The following is a 26,979-nucleotide window of genomic DNA, read 5'->3' as shown; positions in this document are numbered from 1 at the left end:
GGGCAGTCCCTCTCAGTGCTTGGCAACCCTTTATATGGAGAAATTCTTCCTAATACTCAATCTAAACTTCCCCTGGTGCTAATTGAGGCTATTTCAGCTTGTTCTGTTCATAGGATGGACTTTTATTATCTCCAAGGTCTTTTCCAACTTAGTTGATTCTGTAATTCAATGCTTGTGACTTAGAAGGAGGCTGACACCCACCTGACTACAACCTCCACACAGGGAATTGGAGAGAATGACAAACTCTTGCCTGAGCCTCCTTTCCTCCAGACTCAGACCCCACAGATGCCTCAGCTACTCCTCACCACACCTGTGCCCCAGACCTTTCCCAGTGCCATAGTCTATACCTGGACACGCCTCCGCAGTTCAACGTCTGTCTTGCCATCCTTAAGGGGCCAAACAACAGAAACAACATCACGAGGTGGCCTCCCATTGCCCAGCACAGAGGGACAGTCACACCCCTGATCCAGCTGGCCACACTAGTGCTGACACAGAAGGCCAGGATGCCACCCTCCCCTTTGCCCACTTGGGCACACATCAGCTCAGGTTTGGCCACTGTCAATCAGCAGTCCAGTCCTGCTGGGATGATTTCAAGCCACTCTGCCCCAGCCTGGAGCACTGCAGATGCTTCTTGAGACAAAAGAGCAGGACTCAGGCCTTGCTCTTCTTGCACCGCACCCTGCTGGCCTCACACCATCCAGCCAGCCTGTAGAGCCTTCCTACCCTCCAGCATGTCGAAACCCCCACCCACCCTGGTGTCATCACAAATTTACTACGGAGGGTACCCTCTATGACCTTCTCCACACCCACAGGACAGACACTGAACAGGACTGGGCCCAGGGGACACAGCTACTGAGCAGACAACTCTGGATGCAGCACCATTCCCCACCACTCTCTGGAGCCGGCCATCCTGACAGTTCTTAACCCAGCAGAGAGTGCCCCTGCACAAGCCCTGGCCTGATGGCTTTTCCAAAGCTTTTACTCAAGTCCGGGGAGACTCCATGCCCTGCTTTTCCCTCAGACCTCAGGCGGGTCATCCACGGCCCAAGGTACATGAGGTTGCTCAGGCAGGATCTGCCTTTCCTAAACCCAAACTCCCTGGGCCTGATCCCTCAGCTGCCTCTCTGGGCCCTGTGATCCCCCTCACGATGATCTGCGCCAGAACCTTGCTGGGCCCCGAGGTCAGGCTGACAGGCCTGCAGTTCCCCACAGCCTCCCTGTGGCCCTTCTTGGGCATGGATGTCACACTGCCACCTCCAGTCATCTGCCACCTCCCTGAGTAACACGGAATGATGACAATGAAGGATGGGATAGTGGCTTAGTGAGGGGCCTCCATGGGCTTCCTCAGCCTCAGTGGGAGACTCTGGGCCAGGCTCCAAGACTTGGCAGTGTCTAAGTGGCTGCACAGGTCACTACGACTTTCCCCAGGATTGCAGGGGGTCTGCTCTGCTCCCTGTCCCTGTGGGCCAGCTCAGAGGACTGCTTCTCCTCAGGAAAACCCATCTGACTGTTGAAGGCTGAGGCAAAGAAGGCATTTTGCACCTCAGCCTTTTCCTCATCCTTGAGACCATGTTCCTCTCATCCCCACATCGATTAATGAAGGGTGATTTTCCCTTGGCGCTCTGGTGTTCCTAATCTTTTCTAACAAAAACCTTTTATCGCCCTTAAAGGTAGCGGTCACATTAAATTCAAACAGGTTTTTGCCATTCTGATGATCTTTCTGCCTGGGATCAGGGCAGGGACACATGGTGAGGTGTGTGGGAATGACACTTTGGCACAGCACAGGGCTTCCTTGAGGATGTTTAGGGGCCGGATCACACAAGATGGGACAAGAGAGAGCTGCAGGTGTATGAGAGAAGAACAACTGAAGGCAAATTGAGGGGCAACGGCCTAAACCAGGCTTCTGTGACCAGGGACATCTGCATGGAAAGCGCCAGACCTCTGGGACCATAGGCGGCCATGGCCACCAGGCCTTTGTGACCCGCGGTGACACCGTGCCCAGAGACCATTGTGATGCGGGTCCATGTCAGGGCCCTTGGGGCTATAAATACCTGCAGGGGCCACTCCCAGGAGAGCAGCTCTCTGAGGAGGCAGCAGCTTCTCTGGAGGCAGCAGCTTCCCTGGAGGCAGCAGCTTCTCTGGAGGCAGCAGCTCACCTGGGTGATTCTGGCCAGTGTCTGGCACAGAACCCTAAAGATGTGGAAGCAGCAGGAGGGGAATGCCCACGGCCAGCCCTGGCAGGGGCAGCCACTGCTGTACAAACGGCTTGGGCCAGCAGCAAGGCAGGGCTACAGCCTGCCACCCGTGCAAGCCACACGTGGTGTGCCGCTCTGCACTGCGACCCAGCCGGCTTGGAAGCACCTGGGGCACTGGGACACAGAGGTGCTCACCAAGGTGCGGGCAGGGCATGGGGGCAACACCTGCAGGGACCTGTTCATGGGCTTGGGCCCGTATATGCGAGGGAAGAGGTGCACCCTGAGAACCTCCAGGTGCACCGCCAGGAGACACAGGGAATTTGTTGGCCAGCCAAGCAAATTGCATGGCACAAGCGGCTGTGCCCAAAGGATGAGGTGGCTTTGGTGCATCGTTTGCATAAAAAGAGGGAGGAGCTGGAGGAGATGGAAGACAAAGTCTGTGCAGAGATGTTCAGAGCCATCTCCTCCTCCCTGGACAACAAAGAAAGCCCCATGACGTCCAGGAGCATCCTCAGAGATCCACCAAGCCCCATCCTGGAGCCAGCTGCAGGCCATTTAGAGAGGCACAGCGCATCCTGTGTGACCAAAGATGCCGCAGGAGAGACACCAGAGTACTCGGAGCTTGTGTCTCTCGACCAGTTTTTGGTTAAGCTGTGCCCTGTCTCTGATGACTCTCTGTCCTGCGACGCTGCTGTCAAGGAGCTCCTGGAAAACTGGGAGCGAGAAGAGCTCCCGGACAGAGAAGCAGCGGGACAGAGAGCCAGAGAGTGCCTTGTTTCTCCCGCGGCAAGTCAAAGAAGGATGCGTCCCCAGGGACGCATCAAGTGTCATCCCGGAACTTGCTGCAGGCTCCCAGGGGCTGTGCAGCATTTCGGGTCTGACCCGAGAGTCAGCAGGAGAGACAGAAAACAACACACAGACGACACCTCCTGACCGGTTGGCACACCTGTGCTCTCCCTCTGGCGAGGAGCCATCCTGCGATGCTCTCCTAAACGAGCTCCTAGAAAAGCAGGAGGGACAAAAGCTCCTTGGCGGAGCAGCAGCAGGAGAGGGGGACAGAGAGGAAGAGAGCTCGTTATCTCTCATACCCGCAGAAGAAGACAAAGAGCCAGAACCTTCTACTCCGGACAGTGATCCCGACGGCAAGGGGCACAGCGATCCTCTCCCCAGGGCACTGCCCTAAGAGCCAAAGGGGTTTTTGGTTTGTGCTTCCCCTGCCTATGCCACAGGCGAGGCCGAGGCAGCAGGCATGGAGGCTGGCCGTGCCCAGGCCGCCCCTCCCCAGGAAAAGCCCTGTGGGGATGAGCCCATGGCAGGAACTTTTATGGTGCCTGCCCAGCCCCTGGCATGCAGCGTTCCTGCTTGCCCCGCTGGCAGCGCAGCCGTCCTGCAGCCCCCGGCCCCACGGCCGTGGCGCTCCATGGCCAAGAGGGCCCGGCGGGCTCTGCGCCGCCTTTTCTCCTTCAACTGCCTCAGGGGGCAGCCAGAGGAGTGAGCCCAGGGCCAGCAGCAGGACGATGGCCAAAGATGCCGGTGCACCTTTGGGATGCCCAGCTCCCAGGGACAACGGCAGGTCCCAGAGGAAATGGCACCAGGGAGATGAAAACACTGGATGCATGGATGGATGGGAGCATAGTGGCCAAAGCAACCACTAGCCAAAAGTAGGTCCTGCTGCCAGCCCCAGCCGTTTACCCCCAAGCCACCAGCAAGGCAGCCTGGTCAGGGAGAGCCGGCTGAGGAAGGATGACAACACTGCCTTGTAGAATCCTGGAGCAGCTGGATTTAGGCCCAGGCTGTATTTCCAAGGGACATCCCAACCCTGCCCCAAGCTAGGGGTAGGATTTGAGAAATGCTCTTTGGGCCTCAGAATTGCTGCTAAATGAAGGCAAACCTGTTCTCTCTTCACATGACAAATAGGAAAATGCTTCCCTGGATGCCAACAACAACTGGAGAAAGGTGTTAACTCGGGATGAATGACCCAGCATCCTTACCTCTAGAGGAACCACCGTGATCCCAGTGCAGAGAAACACAGGGTGAGGGAACACCAAGGGGATGCTACTGGAGAGCAGAGCCCAGCCTCTTGGACTGCTGTCAGTTTAATCTCTTCCTCACTTCACCCCAGCCCTGCTCTTCCCCATGCCACACCACTCTAACTCTTCCCCACCCCACCCCAGTACTTCCCAAGCACCACCCCTCTATTCTCCCACCCCAACCACCCAGTATTCCTCCTCTTTCCTTCTCACCCTCCTCTTTCCTATCCCCACATTTACAGTGCAATAAATCTCTGTTGTTGGTTTTGATAGATGGTCTTGTTGGCAACTTAGTTCAGGCAGAGGCATCTCTCACTAATCCCATCTCAACAGGGCAACACATCTGCACACAGCTCTCGAGGTGTGGCCTCCCCAGTGCCCAGCACAGAGGGACAGTCACTGCCCTGGTCCTGCTGGCCACACTAGTGCTGACACAGAAGGCCAGGAGACCAAGGGCCTCCCTACCCAGCTGGGCACACAATGGCTCAGGTTTGGCTGCTGGCAGACGGCTCCGCCACGTCCTTTCCTGCTGGGCAGATTTCCAGCCACTCTGTCCTTTGACTGGAGCACTGCAGGGCCGTCTTGGAACATGGGGGCAGGATCCAGGTCCTGCTCTTCTTCAATCTCACCTCTACTGGCCTTTCACCATCCATCCAGCCTCTCCACATCTCTCCATAGAGCTTTCCTATCCTCCAGCACATTGTTACCGCCATCCAAGCTGTTTTTTTCACCCTCGGCCTTAAAAACACTGGGGAATGCAGCCACCAATGCTACTAGCTCTGACATGCTAAGTGAGCACTCTGGCAACTGCACTAGGTCCCCTTTTGGCCAAACAAAACTCATCCTTACACTTTTCCGTGGACGTGAGTTTAAGGAAGATTTGACAACTTAAACTGTACATCAGGTACAATACAGCCTGTGCAGTTGCTTTTTCACCAGTACAGAGAGGTGAATGGGGACTTTCCTCACTGGTGCAGGAGCCTCTCCAGATACCTGCAGGACTCCCAGAGAGGGGCTGTGCTGGGTTTGGGTGGGATAGAGATGACTTACTTCCTAGTAGCTACTAGCCTCCCCTCCTGGCCTGACTCTGCCCAGCAGAGTCTTGGGCTCATCCTCACCTTGAGGGACACGTGTACCTGGAGAGCCCAAAGTGATAGAGGGATTAGGTGCAAGGGAATTTCCTGCATCCCTGTCTTCTCCTGGCACAATGACAAGTGAAGGGGCCCTGTGCCATGTGTAGGAAAAGGGGAAACCTCCTTGATCCCTTCTAGCACCATGGCAGGATGAGGCCTGGAAAGAGGGACAAGAAGCAGAAACCTCTTGCAATCTGTTGTTCCTTTAGGGTGATCCCCCTGCTCTGCTCAGGGGTTGTGATTCCTCCCTGGCCCTGGGAGTGGGACTCTGTGATCCTTGTCCAGGAGAAGGAGGTCCCTGCTTTGGCTGGGAGCAGGGTTCTGGGTCTGGGCTGGCTAGAGTGTGCTGGGGTGGGGGTGAGGACAGTGGACCTGGGTCACCTCCTGAGCTGTTGCTCGTTACAGAAAAACTCACAGTGGCCTTGGAGTGGTTCAGAACAGCCTGGAGAGGAGCTGCTCCAGCGTTGCCTCAACTTCTCAGTCTGAACCAAGAACAACCAAAAACCAGTATTATACCTCCCCCAGCCCAGTCTGCCCCAGTGGGGCCAGTCCCTGCATTCTCCAGGCTCTGTAGCAGCCAGGGTATCTCCCATCCTGGCGGGCAGGGGTGGCATATTGTCCCCATGGTCCCCATTTCCATCCCCAGCCAAAACCTCATGCACTCACAGACCCCACAGCAGCCTGTGAGCCTGGCTGTGGAACACTTATTGCACACAGAGCTCAGTGGGGACATGGGCTCTGCCTGTGGGATTTCACCATCTTCCAGGTGACACCCCACACCCCCTCACATTGGGGCAGCTACCCAGCAGGGCCAGAGACGAGTTTCAGCAGAACAGTGGCCCAAATCCTGGGGACAAGAGTGGCTGGTGGTAGCATCCTGTGCATTTGTGCAGCAGTGTCCATGTCCTGACAGCTGGGGTGGCACAGGGTCACCCACTGCTGCTGAGAGCAGGGAACCTGTGCCAAGACACCAGAGAAGTCACCATGGAGAGGGAAGCAAGATGCCAGGAGGAATTCTGGAGGCTACAGTGGCAGATGAAATGGATGCAGACAGGTAAGGAATGCACATCAGGGGGTGAAGATGGGGTTTAGTTCCATTTGCCTCCGAAAGGACTCAGCTGGCACTGAAGAAAAATGGGGCCTAGTCCCATGAAACCCCCCAGGAGCCTGTGAGCACAGGCTGGGAGGCAGAGGAAGGGGCTGTTTCCTCCCTCCCCTCCCTGCATGGCCCTACTGGGGAGATCACAGCCTGCACATAACAGCCTGAATTTCCAAGCAGCTCCAATCTCCACAGCTGGGTTATTTCTGGAAGCAGATACTGCCATCCCTTGGTTTGATCAAAGAATCACAGAACAACTCAGTTTGGAAGTGACTTATATGGACCATTGAGTCCAACTCCCTTCTCTACAGTGTCTCCAAAAACTGGACCATAGGACCAAGAGCACCGTGGGCTCCTGGCAGGTCTCTCTGCTCCTCTCAGGTTTTTCAGGTTGGGAGATCAGGAAAAAAAAAAAAAAAAACAACAGCAAAAAGGAGCTGAACAAACATTAGCCTTGAGGTTTCCAAGTAACAGGCAACATTTCCCTGAGAGAGAAGAGAAGGGGATGGCAGCACCAGCTGGACTCAGTCTCAGACAGAGGCTGACCAAGCTCAACAGCAGCACGGCCTTAGGGCCAGACAGGGATGGGGTGTGCTGAGCCTGGTCACTCACAGCCTCCCTTCCCAGGGGCAGCTCCTGCTCCCTTTGTCCCTTCTCTGGGAGACAGAGACTCACAGAGGCAACAACACCTGGCCAAGCTCTCACTGGCAGAGGAGAAAGGAGCAGCTCTGAGGAGCTCAGAGGTGCCTTCCCACCACCAAGGGACCCACGGGAAGTACCTGAAACTCTACTGAAAACTGAACAGAACCTCAGTGCTGTGACTGCAGGTCCATTCCCACAGCTGAAATCCTAGAGCAAAGCTGAGATGGTCAGTGAGTACCTAAAAACCAGCTAAGCAGACAAAACCAGGTCTAAAAAGTATGCCAGGAATGAAAATCAATAGACAGCAACAGGGAGGCAAGCAGGTTGGTACAGCTGGTTCATTTCTGCAGCCAGGGAAAGTTCATTAACAGCCCTTGTGTGTTCAGTAAATTCAGTATTTAATTCCTGTCACTTACCTCAAGCAGCCTGACCAAGCTAGGGGAGGAAAAAGGGAGTCTGAAAGTCACAGATATGGGGCTCAAAAGATGACATGTTACAGCAGAAGCTGTTTCAGAAAGGAGAACATGCAGAGAGAAAACCCCAGGCAATTACTTTTACAGCACATAGAGAGGAGCAAGTCAGTGCTAAAATCATCATTCTCGAGTATCAACAGGAAAACAAACAAAGTACAGAGGCCAGAGTATCAATATAGTGTTTAATATTTTTAAATTTATATAAAAGCTTAAAAAAGTAAATTTTTGTTACCATGCTATGATAAAAACTTTTATCAGCAGAAATATTATACAGAGTCATAAAATTTCTAGTCAAAATATTTTCCAGTTGTTTATACCTTTCTATTTAGCTCTACACTGGTTTATATTTATTAAGAAAAGTAGCAGCCCATTTTGTCCTTCTATTTACAGTCTTTTAGACACCGTTTTCCACTCCGCACTGACGCAGATAAAACTGTTTTGCACAGATGTATTGTTTTACTTGCAGATAAATGTCACCAGTGGAAAAACCACTGTGCATCAGGCACAAAGCAGGGAATGCTGCTCTGGAGACTCCTCCAGGCTGCAGCCCCTGGTGCTTGCTCCAGGGTTTGAAGAGGGGTTTCAGGACTGTGCAGAACTTAAAAATGAAGCAGGTTTTACTTAAAATAACAGCAGTTCCTCTGATTGCAGAAACAAGAACTGAAGGTAGGAGGGGCAGAGGTTGGTCTGCACAGAGACTGAGAGGTACTTCCAAAAGCAAGTATAATATATACGGAATTAAATAAATTAATGCTTCAGATAAAAAAAAAATCAGTTTCACAAACTGTTCCAAATGCCAAGTGCTGTGCATTGTTTTCAAAGAAAAAATACATTTAAAAAAAATAAAATATTCATTGGAAATACATTGTTTCAGCTGGAGGAGCTTTCAGTGCTGTGGGGAGAGCCTGCCTGTGCCTGCATTTTAAACAAAACAGCTCCAGAAATCCCACCAAGGGTAAGGGACACTGCCCACCCACAGCTCTGAGCTCACAAAGATGATCACAGTGACAACTCTGTAAGTCCAAGTGCACTTGGTTTTTTCCTTTCAGTGCCCTTTTCCACCTATTACAGGCTGTAAAGACATCATTAAATCCTTTTTTTAATCAACCTTGCACTGCTGAGAGAGAGCTCCCATGGAATTACTGAGCTGGCCCTGGTGTTGCCAACATGACCCCAAGCCTCCACACCATCTCATGTCCAGCTGGAGGACAGTGACCTGTCTTCTCCCATTTCTGTTCCTTTACCAAATGTGCAGGAGCAGGACAAGGTGTGAGGGAACATTTGCTTCGATTTCCATTTTCTACAATGCAGGGATGGAAACCCCAACAAATACAAGACAATAACACTGGCAGGTGGTTGAAGTAGATGCAAAATGCTGAAGTAAACACAGTCCCAGGTCTTTGCCTTTCCCCAGAGGAGGCAGACCCATTTGGAATAACGTGGCTATCCGGCCTTCCAGATGGCAATCTTCCCTTCTTCCTTCCCCGAGCCACTGAGGACGTACCTGTCCTCTGCCGAGCACAGCGCCTTCACCGCATCGGCGTGGCCGACCAGCTCCTTCTCCACACTCTTCCTCTCAGCACTGACCACATAGATCTTCCCTTTGCTCTTGCCCTGCAGCTTCCCACTGCTGCCAACCCACAGCTGGAGGAACAAAACAAACCCTCATTTTCTCTATTTCACATTTCAGTCCAGAACACAGTCAAGGAAGTTTATGTGGCACATTGGTACAGTGAAGGTTCCCTCCTGCTTGGCTGGAAAAGGGAAACACTGAAAATTTCCTTATCAGTATAAATAAGGGGCTTGGCCACCATTGCTTCTTGCCACCTCCAAGTCTCCTCAGCTGTTGTGGCATGAGCTGAGGGCTCCTGGTGGTTGTCTTTGCTCCCCTCTGGTTCCCTCAGTACAGGAAACCCCCTGTGCCCCATGCTAGAATGTTCAGCTGCCGATTGTGCCTGCACTGGGGCTGCTCTACCTCACCCCTGTGTAAGGCACAGGGGAATTACAAGAGCAAAGAAAATCCAGGGAAGAGCAACTAAAACTGCCAAGAGAAAGGAACAGCTGTGTCCTGGGGTCATATGAGCAAAGATCAGAAAATGGCTTGGGTTGGGGGTACTTTAAAGATCTCCTTTCAATCCCCTGCCATGGTCAGAGACAGATTCCATGAGACCAGGCTGCTCAGGGGTCCATCCAACCTGGCCTTGAATGGGATGGGGGCAGCCACAGCTTCTCTGGGCAATCTTGTGCCAGGGCCTCATCACCCTCACAGGGAAGATGGAAAAGCCAAGACTCCTTAGGTTAGAGAGAAGGCAGCTAAGGAGCCTTTAGAAAAGGCTTATGAACTAACAGAAGAGCAGATAAACTGCATGTAGAACCACTGTTCCACCCTGAAATTAAGGAAGTCAGGGACACGTGGGAACTAGAAATGGTTCTGTTTCACTGAGAAGTACTTCTCTATACAGGGCTGGCAGTGAAATTCATGAACCTGCTGCTCTCCAGGGAACTGTGACACCAGCAAGTTCAAAATGAAATCACAGCCACAGAGATTGGGTCAAATAATAAGTAATAAAAGACACAGGCCAAGGTGCCAGACAAACACATCCCATTTCAGATAGACAGAGCATGCTGGAGTTTCTCCCCAGTTTCTTAAAGAAAAACAATGGCTTGTTTTTAATTAAAGCCTGTGACTGACAGTCCTACCAATGTTGTTGTCAGCCTTTACCAGGCTGCAAGTTCACTCTCCATAACTCATTGCTGTGTAGAGGAAACAGGAGTGTGAGTGGTGGCACAGGGTCTGCTTGGAGCCTGTCACTAGTGGTGTCCCCCGAGGGTCAGTACTGGGCTCAGTATTGTTTAACTTATTGACAAATTACTTAAAGAAGAGAAAAAGGAACAAAGTTCTTCAGTAGAACTAAAGAGAGTTTAATGCCTTGGTGGGTTCCAAACAATCCTCTCACTCCCTTGAAACAGAGGTTAAATATATCAATCTCTGCCATGGGGAAGAATATCCTAAAATGATTTTCCATTTTAGTACAAAAGTCTAACCAGAGGCTGAATACAGAGAAAACCTCCCTATTCCATTAAAAAAAAAAGTCATTTTAAAGGAAGGAAGGAGGGAAAATCTGAGAAGAGGATTCCAAAAGTAGTTTTCCCAGCCGATATACATTAGCTATTTATTTGCAAAGTAACCTTGCATGGGCCCCTGTGGTAGCACAACTACAATCATTTGCACAGCTCCTGATACCACGTAAAAGCTTGTGCACAGAGGCCAATACTGACATGGACACAAGATGCCAAGGCAGGAATCCATTGGCTCCTTTGGTCTGTCCTGAATTAGGAATGTGCTAACTAATCAAGGAAAAGGTCATCTACAAAACCAGGCCAATTAACTGGCATTTGTTGTTTGTCTGGTAACCTTTTTTCAAGGCTTAGTTTGAGGAGCCCTGAGATAAAATATCAAAGGACCTAAACTTTCCACTTCTACAGTTCCTTGGAAATGTCAATGCCTAATAAATGTCACCAGACATTTAACAACTGATGAGGGGTTTTGCTTGCCGTGCATTTTGGGGTACACCTGCAACAGCCATTTGTGTTAGGCAGTCTTTAGCTTCTCTGATTTCAAAGAGGAATCAATATTTCAAACCTTGAGTACTTATGCACCCACCCAGTGAGGAATCAATGACAGCACATGAGAGCTGCAAACAAACAAAACTTCAGTAAAGAAATCCACAAGAGGCAAAAACCAGCCCAGATGTCTCTCACCTGATTTTTAACTCTTATCATACAAGTAATCTCAGAGCAATCCTGAAGATGAATCTTTTGCGGGGCACTTGAAAGGTCTTTTGTGTTCCAAATGTACAGGTCACTACTCCCCGAGTAAGAGGCCCACACTTCATCTCTCTAAAGCACAGAAAGATACATTTAAGCACTGCTGACAGAAAATGTATCAAAATAACCAGGGCTTGTAATGCCACATGGCCCTGCCTCCATTAAACTGTATCACCAGAGTAAGTGCAATACCTCTGGAAAGAGCTGGAAGCCAAGGAAAGAGGAACACACATCCTTCAGGTGGTGCTCAATTTTCATCTGTGGTCCAAACTCCTGGGTTGACACTACAAGAATGCAACTTCTGGTACCTTCAATATTAAAGATACAGAGTTAGTAACAGGTGCCTACTTCTTCCATCTCTACAAAACATGGATGAAAAAAGCAAAATAAAATGGAACATCCAACAACTGTCTTGTTTCTTTATGTGAAGATGATTTTTGTAATTATTACAATTTGAGGAAGGCACTTACAGCACCACAGTTGGTCATTATGAAGCTTCATAGAGGTGAGATTTTGGCAGGGCAGCTGAGAGACACGGTTCACTTTGAGAGTGCTGATGTTCCAAGCAATCACCATTCCATCTGAACTGCTGGAATATGCTTCACTGTTGGCACAGATTAAAAAAAAAATTAAGAAGTATAATGTGCCTTCATATTCAGAAAAGAATGCACACACAAAAGAGACTTACTTGCAAAATAACCAATTTTACAGTAATCCAAATTAATGTTCATTTTTAAATTATCTTCAGTATTATCCTTTATAAAGTCTGTATCAACTAGAAACACTGCAGGCTAACTCAGAGCTCAGTGAACGACAGCACATTACATCATGCATGAGGAGTAGAGCATAACAAAACATGCCCTATAATTCCTCTGAACAATGTTGTCTGATAGATTTTCTCTTGAGTTAGAACAAAAATATCTCAAACTGTTCCTGTTTGTTACTGCACCTGAGAAAACAAATTATACTATCCCTTTTCTTTTTACCTTTAACATTTGTTGTTTTAGAATGAGCAAACCTTTTTCAGAAGGTTCCAACAACACTTAAACAATTTCTTCCTGAAACCCAGTCACACCTGCTGCACCACTGGCAGACCTATTGACCCTGGAGCTGCTTTTCCCATGGGAAGACAGCAGGTTAAGACCTTCAGCCAATATCTTCCCAGTGCTACCAAAGGATGAAAAACATTTTGCCTGAACAGAACAATAAATGGGTTTTGTTTGTTTTTTTTATAAACAGGCAGGAAAAATCCAGAAGCTTGCTGTAAACATGTAGTCAACGACATGCTCAAAGCAAAAGTGAAGTGGTCTTTAAACTGCATCTGTATCAGTTCTTCACTGGAAACTGTCAGTTCCTGGCTGTTCTCATCCTCATCCAAAAGAGCATTCACTCCTTTATCCTCTTTGCTCCAAACTACTCAGGGCTCTTTATTTAAAAAGCAAATTCTTAGTTGACATACACAATATGGGAGCTACAAAAATGAGCTAAATGAAGACTTGATTAGCAGGATAAACCCTCCCATTTAAAACAATAAATTCTTTCAACATCTAGGAAAATCAGATTAGATCTACCTGGGTGTTCCATTTTTCTTCTCCACGATGATGTCTGTGACATCAGAGCGATGATCATTCAGTTGCTTATTACAAGACATACTGTGGGTGTTGATGATATAAATCATGGAGTCCTGAGAACCAATCCACACTTGACTCTGTTCCACCATGACCATGCAAGTCTGGGGAGAAACAGCTCAGGGTTAAATAAAGCCTAGGAGAGAAATCAGTCTCTAATGTAACATGGAAAAGGCTGTATTCAGATGCTGCAGTTTGCTGGTGATCACTGTAGAGATGAAGACTTGGCTCTCCAGTGTTCTATCCTTTGCTCTGTTCTATAAATAGAGGACAGATCTCTTTGCAAAGTTTATCCTTCAGTAAATAGGATTAATAATTTATCTTAGGGACTGACTAAAGTGTGCTTCCTGGCCCAACGCAGAAGTTACAGAGGGCATCAAGAGAACTAGAGAGGTTTGTGTGCTCCTTTCCTCTGGATTGGAAGCCAATCAAACTGTCCAATACAGCCACACTTCCTAGTCAATCTAAAAGTAGTGTTTAAGAAAAAAACATCTCCTCTGTTGTCTCAGGAATGTCCTTCCCCTCCATCACACACTCTTCACTTACCTCCCTCTAGCCACCACTTGCAACTTTTTTTATCTTCTTTTAGGTATCTGACTCTTCTGAAATTCCATCTTTCCTTCACCCAGCTCTTCACCATCAGCTTTACCCCTCCCTTTTTGACTCTCTCCCACACTCATCCACAGCAATCTCTTTCATCTTTCACATAAGTAACATGTTCAATCCCTCTTCCTGTGTGCTCTCCCTACTGTGTGATTTTCACCCAGGTTGCATGCCTGGTTCAGATTCCCTTTTCACAAAGGGAGTTACTCTTTCAAGTGGTCTTTCACAAACCACTCCCTTTCACCTGCTGGTTCAAACACTTTATTTTAGAGCTCTATCTCTATTTCAATAACATCTACCTGGTTTCCTTACACCTCTTCCCAATCTCCAGTTCTTCAGTATGGGTGAATTTTTATCTATTCCTAGGATTCCTCTTCTCTTTGGGTTGTCTTTCATTCTTTCTTTCTCTTCAACTGTTTCAACTCTGCTTTCCTGCTCCAGGAACCCATCAGGCCCTCGTAAATCCAATCCATCATTTCTCACCACACTGACTTGTTTTACTATTAATCCATTTAGCCTCATTTCTGCTCTTCTCAAAAATCTCCACTTTTCCAGGTTAACTGAAGCCAAAAACAACTCAACTTTTAAGGAATGATGTGATTTGGGGTCAGACAGGCTACAGCAACAAAAGCACACCCAGCTGCAGCAGGAGCTGTGATCCTGTGCCAGTCTTACCAGTTTAGAGCGGCCCATTTTGAAGCAGTGTTGCTGGATAGACCAGGTAGAGGCATCAAAGACCACAACCTTCCCCTCATTTAAAGCACACCAGAGTTTTGGATGAGCATTGTCCAGTCTTTCTGAAGGGTCAAGATGCCCTAGAAATAAAGCAGAGAAGAGGAGAGAAGTCAAAGAAAACATTATATTTTTGGAGACCTGTGGGAAAGCCATTATTAGGCAGAGCAGGTTTGTAATGAAATGGATCTTCTGGAGTTTGCATCATCAGTTATTGACTGACACAGTTCTCACAAGGCATTGTGCTTGTTATCATCCATTTGGTGAGTTCACCCAATGATTTAATCTTCCACTCCAAAGATACTCAGAGCAGAGCAATCTCTTTCATTGATGACTAAGAGCTGAGCTCACTGAGATTGCAGTAAGGCTTTTAAACCCTATAAATACAATACATTCACTCACTTGTCTACCCCATCAAAGCCTCTCATACTATGAAGAAAGAAAAGCACCACTGAATCCAGCACCCTCCCCAACATTTCCTTGCACTGTGGCTCAAACTAACTCCCCCCTCCCCGGACTCTACTAAAAAATAAAAACCTAACAATGAATATTGATCAATGGGGGAGCATCATTCATCCATCCACCTGGCTCAGTAAGTGAGCCAGAAATCTTAATGAGAAATCAGCCCATTAACACAGAATTGAAGTCTGTGATAAGGCATATGTGCAGAGAAAGGCAAATTAAGACAGTGAAAACTATGCCTTGGAGTATCTTAATATGCAACATTACTGTTCTTTTTAAATTATTTTTCTGGTTTAGTATTCAACACACAACCAATCCATGTCAGAATATGAACACATGAGGCAGGCATAATACCAGGTGTTATAAGATAATGTGGTTTATAGGCTAATTAAAGCTAGGCTAACCTAAAGAGAGCAACACATCACCTTACCTGGAGTATAAAGCAAGACATCTATTGCCCGTGGAAATGTCTCACCAGCTGAGGGGCTGATCTTGTGCTTTAGTGTCTCTGAAGTTGTTTTGGGGACCATCATAGGCACTAAAATAGATTTTAGAAGGTAATGAAGTGCAGATTTAAGGCTGAAATAGAACTCCAATTCTTATGAGATAGCAATTCTACACTATTCATTCACATTTCTCACTTTTCTTTCCCTGTAGCTTTAGCTGAGAGCCCAAACAACCATTTGTATGAATTCTGGTAGTAGAGATATCCAACACCCAAGGAGGCTAAAAAACCAGGACAAAAACAAAGCATCCAAGATGGAGACAGAAGCAAAAACCAAAACCAAACCAAACAAAAAGAAAAAAAAAAGGGGGGGGAATAAAAAGGGAAAAAAAAAAACCCAACCAAACCGTAAACTTTCTACTTACTATTAAATAAATTGCATTTGTGAAAGTGCAATCAGGCTAATGTCTTCTTGTATTTCTAAACATAACCAGTTTGAAAACATAATACTGAAAGAGCAGAAATACACACTGAAAGAACAGAAAGAGATGATGCAACACCAACAGGCTTTGCAGCATTGCTGTGACTGACCTTCATTTTTCATCCTGTCAAAATAAGACAGTTTAGAGGCTGCATAGATGCTTTTGGAGGACTGCAGGGCACCAACCACAGCATCCATCAGGAGAACATTTGTCAGTGCTTGCTGGATATACTGAGGATCCTAAAGACAGAAGTCTTACTGTAGTTTATCTATTGCTCATTATTCTTACAAGACACCATGCTCAAAATCACAACACATGCCATGCTTAGCACAAGCACCAGGCAGCTGCTGCCTTGCAGCACAATTCCTGCCACTTGCTGGCAGACCCCACTCCCACATCCCATGTTCCAAGCCAGGTCTTGGAGCAGGGAGTCAGAAGCCAGTGTTATTACAGGAATACTTCAGATCTGACACAGGATATGCAAACAAACCTTGATAGAGGATATGCAAACAAAACCATAAGAAAAGACACAGCAGACGTAGCATGGATACCCATTTCCAAGCTGGATCTTTCTTTATGGGAGAGAAGCACCAGGAAATTCTAAGATTAGTGCATGAATTACTTAGAACAGAGACAGACAACATATTCTTCATATTATTTGGTAACAAATTCCTATATTTATACCTTGTGATCATATGCCATTTTCTTTCCAGCCCACATTTCTTTCACTATCAGGTACCAGAGATCACACTCGGTTTTAAGGTTGGCTTCAAAGACTTCTTTTTTAGATAATGTTTTAATCCTCAGAGTAGGTATTCTCAAAAGAAGGAAAGCTACAGTTGTGCTCTTAACATCCTAGAAAGTTACAGGAAAGAGAAAACAAAGAGAATGTACCCAAATAACAGATGATTCAGCACTCAGCCCACAGGGCAGCTTTGTCTAATTACAGCTAATTATTTCAGTTGTCCATACACCCAATTAAGCAAAGCTGGATTTATGAAAATAAATTTAAACATCATCATACAGCCTTGGCTCCACAGTGGATATAAGCTGACCCACTGATACCTCAGTCACATGGGCACATTTAATGTTTGTATTATTAAACTTATCTACCCCATATCCATTTCTCTGAGGGTATAACCTCTTGATTTTCAGTCATGAAATTTTTGGTCCAAACTCTCAGAATTTTACCTGATGACTCTCATAGTGACTTCAGCACTGTTTCCTACTCTCCTTACTGAAACCTTATGTTAAGAGCCAGCTCATTCTGGAGAATGGGACACAACCTATATCCCCAGGCATGCCAGAGGAGAGGAAGTTGATGCTCACCTCTATATCCCTGAAAGCAGCAATTGGGACATAGCCAGGACGGCCTCCCTCAGTCAGCAGGAACAAGCGCTTCTGGGTCAGAGCTATTTTCCCCACACCATAGCTGGTTTTAACTGAGCAGGATAACTTGTACACACATTCATTTTTATCTAGATGCTCAATTACTGCTGGTGGCAGATTCACCTCTTGAGCTTCTGCTTCAGTTTCTTTCCAGTAGTTGTAGAAATCTCGGAATGTTTCAGGATCAATTTGTTTCTGCTGTCCTAAAAAATTTAAAAGCCCTTTAGTGTGAGAAACTATTACACAGATTTGTACAGGAAGATGGGTTTAGAAAGACAGTAACTGTCAAACTGTGCATATAAAGATAGACATTCTAGGGACATGTCCCCATCCCAAGGTTATCTCAGGCACTATCCTGAGATCCCCCCCTGAAAGGTAGAACCACCCCTCACTGAGTAAAAAGTGTGACTAAAGTCATTCCAGCTCCACCTAAACATAAAGGAATAGTATAAAAGTGAGTTAAGAACAGGGAGAAGTCAGAGAAGATTCCACATAAATTCTGGGATCAGTCAACAGGCTGAATCTGTCTTCTTCCCTATAGGATCCCCTGCTGGGTAAGAATCATACTCTAGGCACACTGAATTATTATTTCCAGCTGGCTCTTGGGATTAGAGCTCGTCCATATAAGGCTTTGAATTAATATATTGCTTTAAATGTAGTTTTGCAGTCAAATATTACAACCAGCAATTCTCAGACTTTAACCTCTGATAATTTTACTAACAGAGAGTGTTCTTATTTAAGCTGTTAATGCAAGTCCTGCAAGGGTGCTGGCAGTGGGTAAAGGACACCCAGGAGGGGTCTCTCTGTTTGACAGAGGACCCTCCATGCAGCAGCTGTTCAGTGAAGGGTTTCCACAATGGAACACTGACAGACTGGTCAGGCACAAGGGGCTCAGCTCTCCCAGGACACTGACAGACCAAACAACACTAAGAGTTTGAGTAAATCTCCCTTTTTCAAGCGACAATGCTAAATAATAATCAAAAACCCCCAACAACCTCATACTCACCTACTGTCAGGGCATCGAATAACCGGTGGATAGTGTCTATATCCCTGACAATCCCAGACTCCTGAATTCTCTTCACAAAATCATCCAGCTGCATGTGTGTTTTAGGCAATTCGAAATTTTTTACATGGTCATCCATTTTCAGAACTTCCCTTTGTTTTTCCATCACTCGACTTATCAGCCTCTTGAGCTCAGGTTTGCGGTCTGCCTGCAAGCGCTCCGAGCGAGGCAGGGTCTCCACTATTTTTCTTACAAGATCAGTAGGGAAAATTCTTAAGTCTGTTTTTTCTAGGTTCTGAAAGTCAGAAAGTGCATTTAGTAGTTTCCCTTGCATCAAGCTAACAAGGCCCCGGAGGTAGAAGTACCTTGCCAGCAACGCGGAGTTCTCAGGGGGTAAGGTACTGATAGCTTTGCTGAGGTGGTTGAAGAAGTCTGTGTAGTAGGAGTGAACACATTGGAACAGCAGAGGAAAGTGAATTTCGGGGATTTTGAACGTGGTGATGGATTTGGAGGGTGTTCTCATAGCTAGAAACAAACATCAAGAGAGTACAGTGATCAGGGAAAGGAGCAGAAGTGTAAATATCTTCACAACCAGCAATACTACAAACAACAAACAGAATCCCCATCACAGCAACAAGCAATTACAAGAAACAAGAAGGACTACAGCTGTGCTAGGGACACAAATACATTTCTGTATCTATCACCTCTATTATGAGAATATTCCCTCATCAATTCTGGAAAAGTTAAAAAAAAAAAAAAAGGAAAGAAAAAAACCCCTCATTAAACAGTGATAAACTTAAGCCTGTGTTTAAATTAAAGGTAGTAGAGAACTGGACATAAGGTGGGTGAGGACATAAGGTAGTAGAGAACTGGACATAAGGTGGGTGAGAAATCAATTCTCCAATATCAATCCCACTGGGACCAATCGTTCTTCTGTGGTCCCACAAAACTTCCAGCAGGCTACACACTGACTTCACAAGCCAGGGGGAGCACAGACAGGCCCCATCTCAATGTGACTCAGCCCATCATGTCTTCCCAGCAGCTGACAGTGCTTCTGTGACAATCACAGAATCACACAGAATAATGAGGTTGGAAGAGACCTCTAAGATCATTGAGTCCAACCTATGCCCTAACACCTCAACCAGACTAGAGCACCAAGTGCCATGTCCAGTCTTTGTTTAAACACATCCTGAGATGGTGATTCTACCACCTCCCTGGGAAGAGCATTCCAGTGCTTTATTATTCTTTCCGTGAAAAATTTCTTCCTAATATCCAACCTATACCTTCTCTGACATAGCTTGAGACTGTGCCCTCTTTTTCTGTCAGTGCTGCCCACTGGAAGAGATCAACCTCCCTTCAGGAAAGTGTGGAGAGCAATAAGGTCATCTCTAAGCCTCCTCTTCTTCAGGCTAAACAGCCCCATCTCCTTCAAACATTGCTCAAATTACTCAGTGATGTCACTCCAAAAGACAACAGCAGAGTCTTTGTCCATGACAGTGTTCCCTTACCAACACCTCTCTCCACTCTCCGAAGGGAGGAGTTCCTGCAGGGGCCCTCTGGCAGGTGGATGTCCTGCAGGTTGGGCATGCTGATCACCATGCGCCGGCTGGCCTTGCGCGCGGCACTCATGCGCTTGGAAGCCATTTTCTCTATTGTCAGCCTTCTGGGGGTGGGAAACATCAAATCTAACCTGAGGAAAATAAAAACAGCACATCACTAGCTTCAGAACTCACACATACACACTAAATTACTGCCTGTTTTTTTTTTCTTTTTTGTATAATAGTATTAAATCTACAATTTCAACATCTGTTCATGTAATCCTTTTACAATAATCATAATTAAATGAGTTCACAATTAATCATAATCTTATTTGTAGATGACCTAAACTCATACCAATAGAGACAAAAGGACTTTTATCACTGATACCACCAGAAGATTCAAAACCAAAGTAAGAACAGAGAAAACTCTTCCTACCTATCCTCTTCAGACTGGGTACTCAAGTCAAGGCGAGCAAAAGCATCCATCTTTCTGTTCAGACGAGCTTTAAGGAATGAGTGAAACATGTAGGTCTCTAAAACCTGTGAGACACAAAGGAGTTAACTGTCGATCATTTATAAATTTACATTTTTATTAGCATGTCTTGATAATTTTTATTACCTTTACACAAGCAAAACTCAGACCTTCCAATTTAGAAATCAGAAAAATAAAAAGGTTAAAAGCTTCAAGAGAAAATTAATTAAGTTTGCATTCACTTTCTGGACTTTGATGATACTTGTATAGTGGCAAACAGTAATCTCAAACTGCCCTCCAAGAGGTGAAACCAAACAAAAATGAGGAATACTGAGCAAAACAGAGCAAAACAGAGTTACAAGTTTATTATTATCTTTTCTACTTAAACCAAGTGCTGATAATACTGTCTGTGGTTTGGAATAAGAATTTGGGAGTACTCTAATTAACATTATGTCATCATACTGAAAAGACAAGTGAATCATATCTTCTTCTGGTAATCCCCAAAATTGTTCCCTGCCCAGGTAATTATTGTGGTGTCATCCAGAGTTAACTTTCTAAAAAGGTCAAATTGCTACTTTTAGGATAGAGGACACAACAAAAAACTCCAGGTGTAAATTAAAAAGAGGGAAAGCCACCACTTCTCATCACTGCACAGTTAAACAAGATGAAATATGGGATTTGAGGCAATACAACATGTCTAATATATATATGTTCAAATGCCTTTTACTAATCCACTTGCAATGCACAATGTAAAACAGCATCTCCAAAAGCATTAGGATTTCCAGTTTCCAATATTCCTCCAGTAGGTGGCATAATTTGCCAGCAATTGTGTGTTCAGGAGATTCCAAATCTCAGTCCTTTCTAGTGGATTTTTTTGAGTTTTCTTAATATAATTCAAAACACCAGAAGTAACTACTCCATAGTGTGTAATTTTCTAAGATTTACCTGAAAGCAAACCTGCCACTTTTCTATCTGGTATTTGAGTCAGCTGCTCAAACCTCTACTTAAATATGTACATCTGAGTTTTTAACTAATATTAAATTTAAATTCATAAAATTGGCACAATTTCATTTATAACATTACGATTTCCAATCAATTTCTCTCCTGAGGATATATTAAGATTTTCCTTTAAGTCTGTTTCCTTTTAAGAATGTTTGCACATTGCAACAACATTCCATTGGAAGCTTTATCCAACAAACACTGTTTCTCATACAGGATTTATTACTTTGTTACCTTTAAATTGCAGATATGGCATTAATCCTAAAATACAAATTTATTAATAGCAGATAATCACAGCACTGAATTTACCTTTCTGTAGAACGGCTGGTCTCCTATTGCCCTTGTTTTTAGAAATTCCTCACTGTTGAACACTCTGTGTTCATAATTTAGATGGTCTTTCACCTCCCTGGAGACAAAAATAAATAAATAGATAAATCTGCTTGGAGATTGGTAAGCAAGTCATAGTTCTGAAATAGCAGCAGTCCACTGGTACTACTAGAAATATGCTGCAGCATCAGAAGACAAAACAGAAACGAGCTGCAGTATTAGAAAGCAAACTCAGTTTTAATGAACAAGTCTGTGTTACTAAATCATAGAAAAAAGAATTTAAATTCTTACAAGTAAGGCAGTCTATCTGCTGCCAAACTCACATATACTCTGTAAGACTTAGTAAAGCATGAATGAGAATCTGTGTAAATCATGACTTAGGCTCCAATCCTGGAGCATCCATTCACATACACAGTTCCTGAATCACACACAACCCACTGGAGCACAAAAGACAAGTGCACCTATCATGGGCAATTGAAAAATGTGACCTGACCTCACACTGTCCCATCACACTGCATCTGTAACAGGCACTTGAAAAACAGGATTCTTACAACATCTTCTTAAAGTTTATCCAACCATATGGGGTCAGGAAAAGATATGGTCAACAGTTCTAGGTAATTCTGTATAATTTAGCACTGTCTGCTTTAAACATGGAACCTCCACACACAAAATCACTACAATGCTTTGCTGAAGACAGAATTGCATCAGAAAGGTACTTCCCTTCACTCCTGGATGCTGGTAGAATTAGGAGATAGAAGAAATAAGGCTGAAAAAAAGAACAAAGAAAAAGTTTGAAGGAAAGAAGAAAGAAAGCAAAATAATAAACCCCTTTGTGATACACATTATCTCTTAGAGAGCAAAGCATCTGCTCATTTTATGCAGCCAAATGTTTAGTGCATTAAAGAGTTCAAGCTGTTATGAGCAAAAATGCATTTCTCCTCATCTTTGTCTGGAATTATTGTTGCCAAACACTGAAATCCACAAAATCCCACAGTGGAAATAAATGCATTTCAGACTCCATAATCAGCTATCTGTAAAGGCTGTTCTATTCCCCACACCCAGCAGCTACTGTCCTTCTTGGAGGGTCCAGACACCTGCAGGAACACTCCTTTAAGCTGATCCAGTAACAGACACCTGGTATTTGGACTCTGTAAATTAACCCAGCTCCTTCTGACTGAAAGTAACAAGGAGAATTCCTGTGAGCAATTCAGTAACTGATCCAAAGGGAAGAACCACCTCCAGCAAGAGGCCACATCATTGTTAAAATGACAGTCCCAAACATAGCCAGTACGCCACATTTCTTACCATAGAATTATGGAATACCCTGAGCAGGAAGGGACCTACAAGGATCAATGAGTCCAGCTCCTGGCCAATTGTCCCTTCTCATGCCAACACTTTGCCCTTGAGCTTAAACATTAAGCTCCTCTCCCTCCTTCATTCTCAGGTGTTGCACTCTTCAGGGATCTCATCCATTCTCAGTCCAAACATACTCAGGTGTTCTGAACTCTTGTTCCTGCTTTCAGTTCTTCTACCCTGTCCTGGTTTGCATTCATGTGCCTCTAACAAGAGGGACCAACACTTGATTGATATCCCTGCTAGGCCCTAAGCTTTTCCAAGGACTGCACTTCTCTTTCTGAACTCTTCCTACAAAAGACAAGCTCAAAAGTAGAAGAGTTTTATCTAAAATATTCTAGTAATGTATATATACATCAAAACCAATGACTTCTATTCCATCAGGCTACAGGACCTCCTTCTCATGTTCCCTAACAAAACCTAAGCTCCACAAAATATCTGTAAAGTAAGACAAAATGAGAATACTTCCACTGATGCCTAAAGGGCCTTAACCTGTATCACACGCTCTTATTATAGAAAATACCACACCCACTTACCTGAAGATATTAACAATTAACTGCAACATGGTTTGCTGCACATCCATGTTCAGTTTCTGCTGCCAAGCCCTCCTGCAGCTTTGGAGCTCACCAAGGTCTGTGCTGGCTCGGAGATGGCAGAGCTCCAGATCAAAGTGCAGCTGCAGACCCTCCACTCTACAGACAGAAGAAAACTATTAACTTACATCCTAACACCAACAATTTTTTCATACCTTAAAAAAAAAAAAAAAAAAAAAAGTAATTAAGGCCTATGCATCTTACAGCCAGAGAAGTGCAAGATTGATTTACAAGTGCTGACAGGCTAACAAGATTCCAGGGAGCCCCACTCAATTAAATCACAGTGCACTCAAGTATTCTTTGTAAAGTTCAGAATATAATCTGCATCAATAATAAAAAAGAAACATGCATTCCAGTTGTTGCAGAATTATTTGGTGATTATGACTGCTTAAGCCACTTCCATACCAATTATGTGAAATTTTCAATTTGCCCTTTTTTAAAATACAGTGGGGTTTATATGAATGAAATAATATCATAATAATAAATAGTACAAAATAAAAAACTTAGTGCATTAACCATGCTTGATGCTCCAAGATAGACACATCTTCAAGATATTCTTACCTTTTTATGAAAGTTTCTGCTGCTTGTGCTGGAACATCTGGAATCTCAAGTTCCTCTTCAACCATTTTTGAATGTGAAATATCTCCATTATCTATATTAATTAGAATTAAATCTTCACCTTCCTTTTAACAAAAGAAAATAGAATGACTGTACATTTATTGCAAAAATATTTACTTCTTATTTACATACTTCTCAGACAATTAATTTCATCAAGGAAGTAAGCCAGAAAAGGACTGAAATTTTTTCCACAAGTAGAAAATTGTACAGAAAAATAAACAATTACATTCAAGAAAAATAAATGCAATTGCCTTAACAGACGTTAATCCCAATACATAAAACACTTAGTAATCTCACATGCCCTAATATGGAAGGGGATAAATGCACTGCAAGTAAAAAAAAAGAGTGGTAATGGTGTGAAACATACCGTGCTCACTTCATCAAAATGATCAATATGACATCCCATGAGGAAAGATGTTGGAGCCATCACAAAATCCAGCATTTGCCTGGATAGGATGGGCACAAAAGTGTGCTGCCACTGAAGGGGGTGAAGGTACAGCATAAAGCATTCAGCAATGAGTGTCAGCAGAGCCCAGTCAGAAGAGAAGAAAACAATTCTCTGCTCAGTCAAAATACAGGTCATGATCTGGAAAACAAAGCCAGAAGGTAAAATGTTTGCAAAGAGGTATTTAGAACACACTAGAAATGCAAATATTTCATTCGCTTGTGAGAGTCAACGTCAAAATTCTCATTTTTAGTAGTCACCTTACAGATTTATAAAATGAAATCATGCCCATTTCAAGATGCATCAGCTGCACCATTTAGGATTTCAGATACTTTTATTCATAACATGCATGTTTGGGCAAAACCCGAAAAAGATAAGGCAGAGCTGCCAGCTCTCATGATTGAGGAGTTTTCTTAGAGAAAGTAGCTCAGATAAAACTGATGACCTTAAACAACCTAATTTAACTTCACAGGTGGCCTTTGAGCAGGGAATTGGATCAGGAAACCTACAAAGGACACTCCAGCTTACATTATTGTAAGATTCTGTGAAACACTGAAAAAAATTCTTTGCAAATAGCTTTTTGTATTTCCACACCATTTACACCTTACTTCTATGAGAATGCCAATTGTCATCAATCCTTCCCACAGGCTCCTTTCTTAAACATGAAAAAAATTATTACAAATCTTGTGGAAATGCATATAGGGGAAATTCAAAATAAAATCTGTCAGTTGGCTTGAGTAGTTACATTTTAAAATATATTCTTAAAAAAATTAGCACCTATTTCTAGACCACAGGCAAAGAAATGTAATACTCCTAATCTAATCAGGTCTATCAATAACAAAGTATCTTAAGTAGAGTTTATTTTCCCACAGCTCCAATATTCAGAATTAAGACTATTCTGAATTCCTGGGTTTATAAAGTTTTTTGAGTAAATAAACATCTTGGGTTATTTTTTCCTAAACTACAAATTACCAATACTGTCAATCTCTCAAACATTTAGAAGTATGAGTTAGTTTTACCTGCAGCACCTGCTCTGGCTTGAAACACAGCAATGGAAGATGGAGATCCAAGTCAATAATTGGACTGTCTGGATCCTCTCGAGAAGGAATTATTATTTGAAGTGGTTTCATATGAAACACCTGCATTATAACAGGTAATGCAGAAACAGAAATAACACATGGTTTCTGTTTAGTCCTTAATGAGAATGTTCCCACAGCACATTTAATTCAGGATTTTAGTTCCAACTACAAAATATTAACTTTATTTCAGAGCAAGAAGACAGGTATTTGCAAACTGCAGAAAAGTAAAATAAAAAGAGAGGAAAATATTAAGACATAATGAGTAGTTTGAAAGATTAATGTGTTCTTGTCTCCTCTCATTCTCATAGAGTGATTGGCCAGTACATTTTTTTAAAACATCTTGTAACATAATTAAACTTGCTTTATTCTAGCATAATAAATGCAAATATAAGCATAACAAAATAAATATAAGCATAACAAAATAATGGAATTTATATTTGTAGATACAACAGGGAAACCAAAACTATTGATAAAATTCATACGGGAAACAGCAAAAAATATGAACAAAATACATAAGCATAGGTTGTCATGCTAAGAAAATAAAACAAGCCAAAAGGAATGAGGTCTCTCTGTGTTTCAGATACTTCAGCTCAAATCTCTGGGGGTCAGGTCCCGCACGTGCTGCACATTTCAGCACTCACAGCTGGTTTAGCCAAACACCCAGATATTTTCCAGCTATGCTATTTTTCCTCCCCTCCTAACCCCTCATCCCAGGGTCAAGGAAAGCAGCTAAGGAAGAGCCCTTGGCTGAAGTTCTGCTTCCCTAGAAGCCACTGCAGTAGCTAACAGTGTGTGCTGAAATCACTGACCCAGTTGACATCTGGCTGGAACTTGGGAAGGGTCAGAAAGGAACAAATACACAGCACTGAATACAAATGTTGATGTGAGTTTCCCCTCTCAGCTTGGTCTTATCCAGGCAGCAGCCAACTCAAGATTTCATCCACTGCACACTGTTCTGCTGCTCCCTGACCTGCCCAGGCATCATCTCACACCACAAATAGCTGGCATGAGCAAAGCCTTCCCAGAGGAGTATTGAAAACTAAAGAATATGACTGGTATGCCAGCACTCCAGCCTGAATCCTGGTCACACTGTTCTCTTCTCTACTAATAATGCATAGCCTGATTTTTAAAGCACAGGTATTGACATCAGTTTCACATCACCAAGTAATCTCTGACCTGACACTCATGAATGTCACCCAGGTTATTAAAAACAGCACCTTAGTACCTTAGAAGACATAATGTTAAAATCATTATGAAATTCAGAGGAATAATTACCAAGTGGAGTGATCCTGGTGGGGGGCTGGGGATTAAAAACAGCTTTGCTGCAAATTCTTTTATGTGCTCCTCGACATCTAAATCCCTCAAAGGTCGTAGCTGCACTAGTAAGCTGTAATTAAATGATAGGAAATTA

At 44.4% G+C, this 26,979-nt stretch overlaps 1 protein-coding gene across 1 annotated transcript in view; it reads right to left on the bottom strand.

The window, feature by feature from the left end:
• Positions 1-7,735: 7,735 nt before the first annotated feature.
• DENND3 (DENN domain containing 3) overlaps positions 7,736-26,979 on the bottom strand; it is a 32,175-nt gene continuing 12,931 nt past the window's right edge. Inside the window, exons 5-23 of the mRNA XM_009090835.4 lie at positions 26,844-26,955; positions 25,509-25,628; positions 24,412-24,630; positions 23,988-24,109; positions 23,370-23,525; positions 21,463-21,559; positions 20,119-20,222; positions 19,653-19,834; positions 18,148-18,669; positions 17,082-17,344; positions 16,437-16,607; positions 15,862-15,991; positions 15,256-15,363; positions 14,307-14,446; positions 12,972-13,132; positions 11,871-12,004; positions 11,593-11,708; positions 11,335-11,472; positions 7,736-9,216 (exon numbers count right to left, since the gene is read on the bottom strand). Of these exons, the coding sequence (XP_009089083.2) occupies positions 9,016-9,216; positions 11,335-11,472; positions 11,593-11,708; positions 11,871-12,004; positions 12,972-13,132; positions 14,307-14,446; positions 15,256-15,363; positions 15,862-15,991; positions 16,437-16,607; positions 17,082-17,344; positions 18,148-18,669; positions 19,653-19,834; positions 20,119-20,222; positions 21,463-21,559; positions 23,370-23,525; positions 23,988-24,109; positions 24,412-24,630; positions 25,509-25,628; positions 26,844-26,955 (3,196 nt within the window). The 3' untranslated portion in view covers positions 7,736-9,015. The remainder of the gene's footprint in view (positions 9,217-11,334; positions 11,473-11,592; positions 11,709-11,870; positions 12,005-12,971; positions 13,133-14,306; positions 14,447-15,255; positions 15,364-15,861; positions 15,992-16,436; positions 16,608-17,081; positions 17,345-18,147; positions 18,670-19,652; positions 19,835-20,118; positions 20,223-21,462; positions 21,560-23,369; positions 23,526-23,987; positions 24,110-24,411; positions 24,631-25,508; positions 25,629-26,843; positions 26,956-26,979) is intronic.

The sequence above is a fragment of the Serinus canaria genome, chromosome 2 (genome assembly GCF_022539315.1).
Source record: "Serinus canaria isolate serCan28SL12 chromosome 2, serCan2020, whole genome shotgun sequence".
Lineage (NCBI taxonomy): Eukaryota > Metazoa > Chordata > Aves > Passeriformes > Fringillidae > Serinus > Serinus canaria.
Note: the sequence above shows the minus strand (reverse complement) of the source record. Positions and strands in the feature narration are given on the sequence as shown.